Source organism: Acromyrmex echinatior, chromosome 3, assembly GCF_024713525.1.
Source record: "Acromyrmex echinatior isolate Ae372 chromosome 3, ASM2471352v2, whole genome shotgun sequence".
NCBI lineage: Eukaryota > Metazoa > Arthropoda > Insecta > Hymenoptera > Formicidae > Acromyrmex > Acromyrmex echinatior.
Genome location: NC_141854.1, coordinates 20,536,073 through 20,549,736, shown reverse-complemented (window position 1 = coordinate 20,549,736; position 13,664 = coordinate 20,536,073). Strand labels below are relative to the sequence as shown.

At 36.3% G+C, this 13,664-nt stretch overlaps 1 protein-coding gene and 1 long non-coding RNA gene across 14 annotated transcripts in view; one reads left to right on the top strand and one right to left on the bottom strand.

The window, feature by feature from the left end:
* LOC105146207 (uncharacterized) overlaps positions 1–13,664 on the bottom strand; it is a 175,257-nt gene that overhangs the window by 140,962 nt on the left and 20,631 nt on the right. The window lies entirely within an intron of this gene.
* Positions 1–13,664, top strand: part of LOC105146205 (GTPase-activating Rap/Ran-GAP domain-like protein 3) — a 31,173-nt gene that overhangs the window by 15,324 nt on the left and 2,185 nt on the right. For 2 of the 4 annotated variants that reach the window (XM_087404513.1, XM_011056317.2), the window contains exons 1-14: positions 5,016–5,362; positions 6,829–6,895; positions 7,806–7,889; positions 8,057–8,138; positions 8,538–8,656; positions 9,043–9,107; positions 9,171–9,237; positions 9,324–9,426; positions 9,531–9,629; positions 9,994–10,206; positions 10,629–10,900; positions 11,380–11,665; positions 12,254–12,711; positions 12,878–13,214. In XM_087404513.1, coding sequence (XP_087260639.1) covers positions 5,031–5,362; positions 6,829–6,895; positions 7,806–7,889; positions 8,057–8,138; positions 8,538–8,656; positions 9,043–9,107; positions 9,171–9,237; positions 9,324–9,426; positions 9,531–9,629; positions 9,994–10,206; positions 10,629–10,900; positions 11,380–11,665; positions 12,254–12,711; positions 12,878–13,214 — 2,584 coding nt within the window. In that variant the 5' untranslated portion in view covers positions 5,016–5,030. Of the gene's footprint in view, positions 1–5,015; positions 5,363–6,828; positions 6,896–7,805; positions 7,890–8,056; positions 8,139–8,537; positions 8,657–9,042; positions 9,108–9,170; positions 9,238–9,323; positions 9,427–9,530; positions 9,630–9,993; positions 10,207–10,628; positions 10,901–11,379; positions 11,666–12,253; positions 12,712–12,877; positions 13,215–13,664 lie in introns of those variants that run through there. The other 2 variants (XM_087404515.1, XM_087404514.1) reach the window with 1 other exon arrangement.

Below are 13,664 nucleotides of genomic sequence, written 5' to 3'. Positions count from 1 at the left end.
TACGGGTCACCGAACCGACACCATACTCTACGCCGAATCGTGGCGACAGGTTCGCACATCGATATGCTACGCTGGACACGAGTAACGGTGACACACGTCATGGTGCCGCGATAAGGCACCACTCGGACCCCGTACGCGTGCGGAGGAACAAATAGATAAATGAACGAGAGGTGAGGAAGAGCAGAAGGACGTAGATGAGGGGAAGGGATGGTAACAGAGGAGAAGGAGACAGTGGAAGACGATAAATAGATGAAGACAGGGGAGGAAGAGACGGAGGTAGACGTGGGGACCGACGAACTCGTCGACGCGGCGCCAGTCGTCGAGTCGCCATGTCACTGCGAGGAACTTGCCACTATCTCGCGGGGGCTGCTGCGCTACGCGCCGGGTTGTAAAGGTTTGCCACGGGACGGCGGCGGCAGCGGCAGCGGCAATACGGCTTATACGGCCAGTAGGGGTTGCAGACCCAAGACGCGAGGGAGTATCGTCAGTTCAGTGCCGTCGTTCGAGTTCCGCAAGTGGTATTCTTCGCGTCCGGACCGACGAAGCAGCCCGTTGTATTTCTACTAGTGTCGCAGAGATTTAATTCAGAAAATTAACGATTGCATTTGACAGTCTAAATATCTTTGTAATCTTATTTCTCTTTAAATAGATATTAAATAGATAGACCTGTCACAATTATTGCATGTACATAGCAGTAATTCGTAATGAAGTTATCTATAGACTTACAGTGACATTGTCTTCTCGCAATTATCTTTCAAAGTATGATATAGCCTCGCAATTGAAATCCTATAATTTTTTATGATTAAATGTTCAACACTTAATCGACTTGCTATTTAAAATACTATTTAAAACATTGGTAACAACTCAATGATAACTGTAAAAAAAGAGAAAAAATATCATCTCAACGATCCGATTTTTACTTAACAAATAAATCTTTTATTAAGATTTCTTGTATAACAAAATTTAAATGTTCGGTTAACTTTGCTCAGAAGACTTTGAAACAAAACTTTTGAGGAAAACAGAGAAATATCAAAAGTAATTTATTGAAGAAGTAACTGGTTGACGTTAATCGTAATTTAATGTCACACTGGTGTAGTAAATTATTCTAAGAAAGGTTAAGCTATAATTAAGCTAAGTGTTTTACGAAGTGAAGTTTTTATCTTGTAGCTCTCTCTTAGAAGAAGGAGAAAAGTTAAGTTCATAGAAAGTTGGTGCTAGAGAAGGCCGAGGCTTGAATAGCGAGGTTGTTTCTGAAGAAACTTCTGACTCGTTTTGAGAATCGTGAAACGCTTTACTTGATCCTTTTGCACTCTGGTGCAAAAAAAGGCTGATCGTGTTCGAGAACGTGACACGGCGAACTTATCTTATTCTCATACGTATATCTGGTCTGGTGACAAGGATTTCGTAAAATCTCAAATCTCTATGGAATTGCTGTTAAGAAGAATAGAAGATCGATCACTCTCATATGTTCTCACTATTTACGTACGATAAAAGATTTTCCGCTGAGCTTGCGGAAATCGGTTCCTAAACAAATTTTAATTTAATTTATGAAATCGCTTTAAATGTCCACTTTTTTCGCGCGATAACATGCGTTCCAAGAGCTCGCTTGGATTTTCTAGAAAAATTTGCAATTCGATGTAAGAGCAAACAAAACGTATTGGACACCTTAGATATTTCCCACAGCGAATATTCCATGACCCGACACTTGTCCGTAGAATTTACGGAATGCAAGACTCGTGTTAGCGTAACTTCTACATGTCTTGCCTATATGTATATACAACGGAACACTTCACATGCTCGGTTATCGAATCACCGTATCCGTCCGACAACATCCGTTGTCCCTCAACTGGAGATTTTCGATTCACAGGATCGCGAGATCAAAGAAAAAGAATCGATAGCGGCCATTTTTTGTTATCACCGAATGTCATGAATCATTCGTTTACAAATGTGAAATGTCGGTCACACGAATTGTCCATCCGAACGACTCTTCGATAGGAACGAAAAATTGATAGAGGGAGATCCATTGTTTGTCGAAGGTAGGATTGTTAGATATCTAAATAGCAATAGCAATAGCATGGTAACTCAATCCCTGGAGTAAAATAACATTTTTATTTTTAATTTTTGTGTGCATAAAAATGTATTATATATCAATCCATTTTTGTGGTTAGCTCCAAAATTGGCGTACATTAACGCATTTAGTAAATAATAAACTAAATTTCAATCAAGTTTAATACATTTTCTCGAGTTGATGTCTAACTTCGTTGTTTTAGTTAAATTAACATATTGAGTAGAAGCAGTGGTGAACTATAAAAATAATTAACTCAATTGGGTATAATTTAACATTATGAATTTAGCATCGGTTTATTTTTTAATCTTTTCCAATTCTCAAGATTATAAAAAGAATAAATTAAACCAAGATAAAAATCAATCTAAATTGATAGAAATAGCCATAAAACCTTATCTTTAAATCGATGACTCGTTTCCGATGTGTGAAGAAAATTCGAATTAAAAAATTTTTGCCGAAACAGTTTGACTCGAGAAAATGTATAAAATTTGACTTTATTATTAAGTGCGTACATGGACATGCTTTATTTTAAAACTAATCACAAAAATGGTTTAACTTACATTTTAACACACATGGAAATTTAAAAAAAACAAAATGTTATTTAATTCAAGAGATTGGCTTGAATTGTAACAATTGCTATTTTGATATCTAACAGTCTATTGTTTTAATTAAATTAATGATATATTAAGTCGGAGTAATGGTGATCTAGAAATGATAAAAAGTAACTTAAATTGGGTATAATTTGAATTTATCAATAATAAGACCTATAATAAGAAATGTATCTTTGACACGCATCGCTTATCACGAAGGCCTCTGATATCACGGATATTAGACGCTTCGGCAAGGTAAAAGGTCGTTTCAATGGTATCGATGGATCTTCGCCCGATATCCGATAAAGTATCTATGAGACGAACGACTGTGCGCGCGTAGAGTCGTCTATCCATGAACTCAATTCAGTTATTCATTCATTAGATCTAGCCATTTGTGCTATTCTTGGCGTAGGCGCTTCATTCTCTTACATTTTCAGTGCAAATCTTGTTATTATTATATTAGCATTCAACACCTGTCTGAATTTTTAAGAAACGCTAATTTTGATCTCAATCTTCATTTTATCTTGTTATTTTGAATCCAATTCTTTCAGTGGAATTTTGATTAGATTTCGTAATTGCTGAATTCATCTTTTGCGTTCGAAGTAAAAACTTTAAGTAAAGGTCACGTCGTATATATCATGCTTTTCTGCTGTGTTCGCAAAAAAGTATCTTCAAGTTTGAAATAAGCTACAAGAATGTCATTATCCTGAGAAAATTCTTAGTACGAGACAATCCTACGCATTTGGGTCTTGATTAAATTTGCTTTGATTTGCAATCAAAGCAAAGAATGTAGAAGTTTTTCATTAGTATCGTCTTCGATACTATGCGATAAAAACATATCCATACGTAGCTTTATTAATCTTTTATTAATGCTCTTGCGCAGAAAAAATTATCCTTCAATAAAAACTCTTAACAAACAAAAATATAAAACTGGATGATAAAATATAAAACTGAGTGTTATTAACTAGTAGATTTTTTTCATGTAATATTGTAATGAAAATCATACACGTAAAATACACGATTGTGCTGTATCTAAAATTAAATATAGAAAATAATTTGGTTGAACCGCCAAAATAATTATGTAGAAAGCTCAAGCATGACGAGCAGTGCTGCAACAAATTTTAACATCTAGCAACCAGCTTAAGCATCCTACATAATTATTTTGATGTCCAATAAAATTTCGGATCTGTTAACTAAATTTTTACTAGAGATACTTCAGAAAACCGTTCCTTTCATTCATTAATTTATACCGCTCCGCGATTAATCAAAATAGATCGAGTTTAACTGAAAAACTTTGAATTAATGATTAATATGCTCTATTTTATTAGAGAATAAAGAATGACAATAAAATAATATTAGGTGTTGGAATTAATTCGTAGCGTTTTTAATGAAAGAATGTTATTTATTTCACATGAGCATTAAAAAATACATTAATGAAAGTACTTCACTTGTAAAACGCTACGAATTAATTCCAACACCTAATACATAAAAAAATATTTTTAATATGAGAGCTACTTATTTCATTCAGAATTAGAATTAAAAATAATTTTTCAAACTTTTTATTTTATTTTAAAAAACCATTATATATGTATAGACCTTAAAAAAGACTTTGTCATTTATTGTTATATCTATTTGATATCGCGATATACGTACAATTACCTGCGGTGACATATAATTATTTTCACAGGTGTGTACGACAACTATCTGCAAATTACGATGAATTTATCATTTACTGTAAGACATTAAGTGCATTTAGCATTACGTTATCGAAACATTTAAAAGATCACAAAAGTGACGCATAAATATCGTATACACGTGTAAGCCACGTTAGATCGCACTTCGTTCCTCTCGTTCTGTGTATATCGGCGGTGATCTCCTATTCGACATCCTACATCGCCCATCGGCGATCGATCCGAACGTCAAGAGAGAGAGAGAGAATTCAAATTACCACACGGCACAAGAGGTGGTCGCCGTAATTGGTATTCCTGAACTACGCTGAGAGATATAAAGCATCAGCCGCGGTGCTTAACGGTGTCCAAAAACAACGAGCCACACCGCGTAGTCGAGATTCGTCAAATAATCTCACGACACCTGCAGTTTCTTCTTCCGACCGACCCTCACCGCGTTGCAACGTGCCGCAATTTGATTTGCACAAGTCGCACAGCGATGCGGGTGCCGACACTCGCCGGCTGTTCAACGACATTATGATGATGATGATGATGATGATGCTACCAAAAGGGGAACATACCAAGCCAGTTTCCTAGTGGCGCATGCTGTATGTGAAATAAAACCGCATAGTTGTGCATAGTCATACTGTTAAATTGTACATAATACGTAGAGACATCGCCAGGCAATTTAAAAAAAAATCGACGAAAATGCTATGCTTGGATATCAAACTCGTTTCGCGACTGCGGGGTGTCTCCTCCGGAACTGCCTCGTCAACCGCGTCATCAACGCACCCGACGACGGCCTCAGCTTCGTCAACCTCGATGAGCTCCGCGGAGAAAAGCAAGTTCCGCAGAGTGAAACGTCACGAGAATAGCGAGGTCGCCAGCTCGAATACGACCAGCGACAGCGAAGAGGAATCGTTGCGACCTAGTTCGAGCATCCAGGAGATGATACGCAGGAACAGATCCAGATCGATATGCGTGGCGGCGCTCATGCCGTCCTCGCAACTTAGACAGCTACATCGACGTGCCAGTCATGTGTACGTTACTCTAACGCGTGATCTCTAACGGCAATATGTGAAGACACACATGTGAAGACAAAATTGCGGGGGTCAAGTAACAAGTTGCTGATTTAGTCTCTCGATTATATTCCCATTACTTTCTTCCTCGAAAAGGATGAGCAAGTAACTTGTTGTTCTCTTGCTGTTCAACTTCCTATTTGTCGCGTGAAATACCGTACCAATTTACTCGTTGACTTTTTTTTATTACCTTTTATTGAAAAACAGAGTAATTCGCTCCTTGTTGCTTGACCTTTTTTCTATTTGCTTCACTCAGAAACCAATAAAACCTTGTCACTGAAACGGACAATCTAACGGGCAATGCTGTGCGAAACCCGCGACCCGCGACCCAAGCGAATCCCGAATCTTGAACAGTAATCGTTTCTCTTTGTCTCTTTCGTGTAACGGCCTCTCCCGATTACCCGGCCAATTCGACCTCGACGTAGTTCTCGTTAACCTAGATATTCATGTCGTGAAAAATGAGAAGCGCGAGAGAGGGATTGAACCGACGAACGAAGGGTGCCATCGTATATTATGGTCACATGGAGGTAGATACGATTCGCTCACCGGGGGATGATTGTATTTGATCGAGATACATTTAGTGAATCAATGATAATTATCTGCCGATAGCATTTTACCGTTTAATCTTCCGTGCGAGAGAGAATATCGAGGAACGTGGTTCTGTAACCTTTTAATATGATAGATTATTTGCCCGATGTAATTAATGCTTTTTAGGGAAAATTTCTAGGAGAATATCATATATCATCCCTTTGCTTCAACTTCTCAACATTCAATATTAAACATCTCGGTAATTAAATTCTATTCTAAAATTGAAATTAGAGAAAAAATTATTTTACTTGAAATGATCAAAGATTTTTATCTACATCATAATAATATTTTAGTTAATGAAAGATAGAGTCTAGATTGAATAAAAAATTAGTCGGATCATTCTGTGAATACAGAAATCGATTTGCAATGCTGAATCGATTTCGGAGTGAGATAGATAATTCGAGAAACATTTCAATATTTTTTTGATCCACGTAGTTTTTCAAATGGCGAACGACGTGTTGGAAACATCGTCAAAAAGACACGATAAAGTTAGAAAAAATATACGTGTTCTCGGTCGAGAATTCACCGCGACGGACGAGGCGTGTCTTTCCTGGTGCGAAACGATTCCATGAGAATGCGTACACATGTAGTAAAAAAAAAGGTATAAAAACCGTTTATGCGCAGTGAGGTCATTTGTTTCTGAATAGTGCGAATTACTTCGTAAAAAAAACTACGTAGAAAATCAAACGTATTTATAGAACGCGTACTACGTCTCCGGCGAATATGAACGAATAAACTATTTTAATTAAGCAATTTCTTGTGAAAAATCTCTCAAGATAAAATATATCCTCGTGGTGAGCTCGCGGTTAAATCTGAACATGTTTTATACCATGTTTCAGAGCCACCACAGATGCAATAGCGAGACGAGGTGTCCTGTCGAGACGATGTTACGGCAGTGTCGAAATGGTAAGGGAACAATGAAAGCAGATACATATAATATATCTAGGTAAGAGCCTCGCTCTACTTGTTACAAGGATCTTAGCCGTATGCATAAGTACTTGTGCGAGGTAAACGCTAATCACTCCGATAAAACGGACGAGCGCCCTATGATAATTCATGACACGTCCAGTAAGCTGATTATATTGTTTCCCTCTATCTTGCTGTTTATCTATTGATTTGCTTATCACACAGTTCGTCGAAGGTGTACCCGGGCAGTGCTTGGCTCGCGTTAATATACGGAGTCACAATACGTTCAGACGCGACACAGTTTTACCCGGAAAATAATAAATGAAAAATTCTTTAAAATCATTAAGTCTGTCAAATAGAATTTCAATCAAAAATATAATGTACGTCTTTGATAAATCCATCGGTGAAGAGCGTACTACTTTGTATTAATAATCAATTATTTCATAAAATTTTCTTTCAAGGATTTGAATTTTATATTTGATTTTTCAACTTTTTTATTTCTTGGAAACGTATGTTTCGTTGGATCTACTTTCAATTCTGTCGCGACCGCAGCGACTTTCAATCACAGACGGAAAGTTCCTAAATTTTTTTTTTAATGGTTTATAAAGCGAGAAAAAAAAGAAAAAAAGAGAAAAAAATATTTTTCAATTGAATTCGAATACCGAATTTCGTAGAAATGAAATCGAGTTCTCGAAATAGATTATTTATATAAAGTCTACATGAAAAGATTTAAGACCCGGATTCGATTTTATCATTTCATACGTTCGAAGCGAATTACAATTCGCAAATTTGAAACTGGAACATGTTGACTTTCTCTCTCTCTCTCTCTCTCTCTCTCTCTCTCTCTCACGGACATTTCATTTGTTATGTATGTATTTGATAATTGTGACGCTCGAAAATGTCTTTCTAGCTACCGCAGATCGAGCAGGATGGTGCCGACAATGGCAGAAGATTTCGAGTGGAGAACGGAGATTCTCCCGGAGAAAAAGAAGAGGTGAGGAAGTGTTGCTTAATGATCAAACGATCAAGTTCTTTCTTCTACCACTCGAGAGATTCGTGCCGTTTCGCGTAATTGCTCGTTCTTACTTCGTTTCATTCTTTCATCGTATCCCACTTTCTGCGAATTATGTTTATAACGATAAATGATTTTTACATTAACAGATGTTCGGTTCGCCGAGTACGCCGATATTAGAAAATCCAGAGTACCAAACGCGTTGGTACTTTAAATACTTCTTAGGCAAACGTAAGTTGAACGTTGAGTTTATCTGTAACACAATATTATCATCCCAATTAGAATAATCATATGCGTTGTTTAACATATTTCTGTTTATATAGGCATCCTAATTTTTTGAATCATATTTTCTTTTCATACATAGTATTGGGAAAATATGATGAAACATTTCATCAGTATCTCATTTATGTAAATCGGTTTACATTCTTTATTCACTCGACCGAGTTTAATCATTGTTGCGTTTAATGAAAATTTATGCATAGAATATCATATTTTACATTTTTTGTAATAGTAGTTTTGTAGTAGCTCTCTCGTAGATGTAAGAATTACTACAAGAGTTACTTACGATAGATGATTTAATATAAATCAAAGAAATTAAATAAAAAAGCTATTAATTTTATTTATGCACAGTGCATCAAAATTATATCGCTTCTGATCAGGAGAGAAATCCTCTTTTCCTCTCGGTAGTCACGAGCGAAGTCGGTGATCAATGTGTTCCACACTATAGAGTTATTCTATGGAGACGAACTGTGAGTAGATAATGTATTATTTAGTAGGGAAAATCTCCCTCCAGAGATCAATTCATGAGATTATTTATGTTCCTAACTTTTTTCTTTCTTTTTCTTCTTTTTTTCTTATATATGTCAAATCTTTGAAAGGTCTCCTTACGTTATACTCAGGTTCAATTTATTTTACAAACGAAATATTTATTGCTACAATTTACTTGGGTATATATTGCGTTAAATCGATATTTATATATCTCTTTGTAATACCCAATTTACTTTGCACATGGCATGCGAATATAAATTGTAATATACTTGATATCCATCCTTTAATAGACTCGTATCTCGAAGAATAAAATTATTAATTCTAAATACAAAATTAATCGTGATAAATTAAGAAATGTTTTATGTAGGGCGCGCAGAAAATATCGTTGCCGTATTCGGCGAACAAAACAATGACTATCAGACAAATTCTCAGGTAACTATCTCTATGTCCACAAACTAAAAGAAACACGATTGCAATCTATTATTGACGTTTCAGCAACTTCTTCAGTCTGGAAAAACTCGATAAAGCGCCTCGTGAAGTTTTCACGCCCGAACTGCAAAAGGTACGTTTACAAAGATCTCATACCATTTTCTAGCTCAAGTAGGACGTTGTAAAGGAGGTATGGATTAATTCAATGATCCTTGGCAGGATCTATTACTGTTGGAGGAACAAGAAGGCTCGGTGAACTTTAAGTTTGGTGTAATCTACGCAAGAGAGGGTCAGATCACCGACGACGAGATGTTGTCTAACGGTAAGCCTGGAAGTGTCGCTGAGAACAAAAGACAAGTCTATAGGTGGGGTGGGAAATTAAGTGATAATAGATGTGTTATCGATCCCGTTTCTCATTGCTCATAGAAAGAGGTAGCCCGGGTTTCGAGAGCTTCCTGGAGATCCTGGGTGAGAGGATACGGCTCAAAGGTTGGGACAAATATAGGGGCGGCTTGGATGTGAAAGGTACGTTGATGACATGAATATTGGCAGTGCAAACTCGAGATCTGCAATCAGAAAAGGTCTGCAATCGTCACTCGTCTCTTCAGATTGTTACACTGGCAGGATTTGAAAATGTTCTGCCCTTTTTCCAATTCTTCCAACTAACGAATCGTTTGATTATCATATTTTTTATGACTTTGTAATAATACATTTACAGAAAATATATTAAAATATTGATAAATTACCGATATACAAACCTTTCTTTCAATTTTATATAGTTTCCTTGGCTTTATGTACCACATTCGTGACATAATTTGAATAAACTCGTACTAACTCAGAGGAAATCTTTCTCTTACTTCCACGACTCGCACGTTCTATCATTTTTCAGGAGATATGACAGGAAAGGAAAGTTATTACACGGTTTATGCAGGTCACGAAGTTATGTATCATGTTAGTACGATGCTACCGTATTCAAAGGACAATCCGCAGCAACTCGAAAGGAAAAGACACATTGGCAACGATATTGTTAACATCATTTACACGGATGATCCATCAGCCGTAGATACTTTCAATCCGAACTGTATAAGAAGCCAGTTTACCCGTAAGTTAAAAAAAATATCATGATAAGGTCACGAACAATATATTAAACTGAACCTCGCCCATTGTTGTTTACATAAAGAGCACTCGAGTTAAAATAAGATGTAACGTAGTGATTCTCAATCTTCTTGTGTCTTTTTATTACGCCTACAGATTTTATTCATGTTCTTTTAAATTTAATACGTTATATCACGCACTTGACCTACTTACATTATAAATCGCTGATTATAATACAAATATAATTTCAAATATTGCCTTTAAAATTATTTTTCCATAATTTTCATCGTCCTTCGTTTTAATTACTAATTAATTGAAAAAATAGAATAGAAAAACTGCTAATATAAAAGTTATGTAACTATATTATAGAGTTAAAATAAAATAAAAGAAAGTCATTAAATAAATATAGTTTCATTTCCAATTACTTAGACGTGTTTGCCGTGGTGACAACCGAGGCGGATGGCAAGAGTTGGCGGGTCGCTATTTATTGCGACGAAAACGTACCTCTGTTCGGACCGAGTCTTCCCTGCCCACCAGTTTTCGAGGACCCATATAATCTCCGCGAATTTCTCCTTGTTAAATTGATCAATGGTGAGAAAGCTACTTTTGACACGCCGACATTCTCTAGGAAGAGGGAAAGAACTCTCGACGCCCTGTTGCGAGACATGTACCAAGAGCATTCGCAAGACAGCAAGAGCAATGTAAGCTACTTTACACGGACTGGCACTTATTCTCGTTTGTATTTCCCCTGCGTTCCAATTTTTATTCACAATAATCTTGATAAGCCATTACCCTTACGGAAATTTAACTGGCCAATTTAATACTGAAAGACAGTAATTAATCATTTATTTTAAGCATTAAAAGTTGTTCAGTGTTTTTAATACTCCAAATAAATAATTAATTAGCGCCTTTCAGTATTAAATTAGCTACTGTCAGATTTTTTTTTTCCTGTAAGGAAATAATGCGCAATAATATTATTATAATATTGTATAATAATGCAATAATTATTATAATATGAATATTTAATATTTAAGAAACAATATAATATTATAAAACACAATATTTAAATATCTTTTTTCAAAAATTGTAAGAAGAAATGATGCCTATCTAAGTATAATATATAGTTAAAGCGAAAAAAATGTTAAAAGAAAATAATCAACTTGATATGATTTCGTAACAGAGCATGCTAAATCGTCGAGCACTCTCGGATGTTGTGGAGACACCAGGTCGACGGCGAGAAGAAACACGCGCTGTCGAAATGGTGCGAGTCGGACAAGCCTTGAAATTGGAAGCTATCATGCGTGGCCTCGCACCCACCTCTCTCGCCACTGTCGGTCCTTTGAAGCCCAGGCCATGGGAACCGAGATGCATCTACCCCGACTTTCCCTACGAGGTCGTTTGCGGTGATGTCTGGTTGGAGAACAGACTGATCCTCGCCTCGGAGAATGGGACTTTTCTCATTGAAGGTAATCCTGCACGACGTAGATATTATCTCGAAATCTAATTATTTGAAATCTAACAATTTTGATTGTCCGAGAGAGACACAATTTTCTCTCGATCGAATAATCGAAAAGTTGTAAATAACGGAAAAGCGAAAAATAAATAATATAATGTATTAAAAGCGCACTGAGAGAAAAATAAAATATTTAGTATCTGTGACTATAATTGTATGGTAAAATAATTATGGTGAGGAACTTCATTTTTATCTTCATTCATAGTCAACATTAGATGACTAACATTATTAACATTAGATGAATATAATATTTTCGATATCAATTATTGAATATATATAATTATTTGCATATACAACTATAAATGTAACTATAAATATAATTATTATTAACATTAGTAGTAGTAACTATAAAAATGGAGAGCTCCTAATAATTCATTCCATAATTATTTTACCATTTAATTATAGTCATGAGTATCAAATACATTTCTCTCAATAGGGCAATTAGTATTCAAGAATCAAATTACAAATTATTGCAACAGAAGATATTATCGGAAATGCTACGAGAATTTTCAATTAAATTCCTTTTCGATTCTCTTTCCAGATGGAGTTTCGCACAGATTGCTTTTCGATGAGTCTGTGCAGATCAAGCAATTGGACGTGATCGAGCAGCACGGTATACTCTTATTTCGTGCTGGCGATAAAGGTAAGGAGAGTAGCGTCTACGTTTTCCGGCTGCGAGAGTTTGAAAGCGATGCTTCTATGAGATGTGCCGAGCTGTTCAACGATCGCGAGACTAACGATCGAGAGAAGGAGGAAGAAGATGACGATGAGGACGCCGAGGATGACGATGATGATTGCGACGAGGATGACGCCGAAGAGTGTAACAATTTCACACGTGCCACCGCTAAATTTCAACCGGTAGGACGTCCACGAGCGCGGATGCGCGTTCGCGCCCCGACCGTTCGAAGCCGAGCGCATATCAAGGAGAGGAAGCTGCGGCGTACACGGGGATGTCACTTGTACAGCATCACAAGACCCGGAGGATCGCATTTACGTATGGTAAGAAGACTGAGTCATACAGTTGATAGAAAATTAAAATCTGACAACGCGATTTATCACGATTTCCTCGTGCGACACTTAAATGTCTCCTATTTTTCTTTTCAATCCTATTTTATTATTTTAAATTTGTACTGTGAAACAAGATTACGATTGTGATACGAAACAGTGCGTGGTCGTCGGTCGCCGACTCACGGTCCTTCAGTGGAAGCACAATGCAGCCTGGACCATCTGGTGCTCGTCAGCTGATACCGACACCGTCGACGGTTTTCTATTAGTGAAGGAATTTACCGCGAACGAGACACCCTCATTAGTAACGATGATCGAGAGCGTCGATCCAGCGAACGAATGGACACTGTGTTGCGGTGCTCGTCATCACTTTGAATTGATCACCGCTTCCGGTACTTCGAGGATAGTCCACATGGAAGCGACGCCTAAGCCACATTTGGTAGCGGCGTTGGATCTTCGCGAGGACGAGGAGCCGGAACTGTTACTTTGTTACAACAGTAGGTCATGTTCCATTTTAATACTTAATCCGAGACATCGGCTTCTCAAATTCAATGATGATTCATAACTGGTTTTTTGAAAAGTATGTTACGAGATTTTAGAAAACATTTATTTTTACTAGGATTGACAACATATATATATATATATATATATATATATATATATATATACATGTAGTTTCTACTATTTAAAAATATATTATGTAAGTATATATTGTATAAATATGTAAAGGATTAAATTGATCAATTTACTTTCTCCTTTTCAGATTTTTATATAAATATATATTTTTGAATATTAATTTAATCTTTTACATATTGCAACAGAAATTACGAGAACTCTTAGAAATTCATCGTAAATTTGATTTAAAAAAATACAAAACAGTCATATTGATTGTTTTGAGTTCTAATATTAATTATCTTTTCTGAAAGTGAAGAAGGATTCAGTGTGTG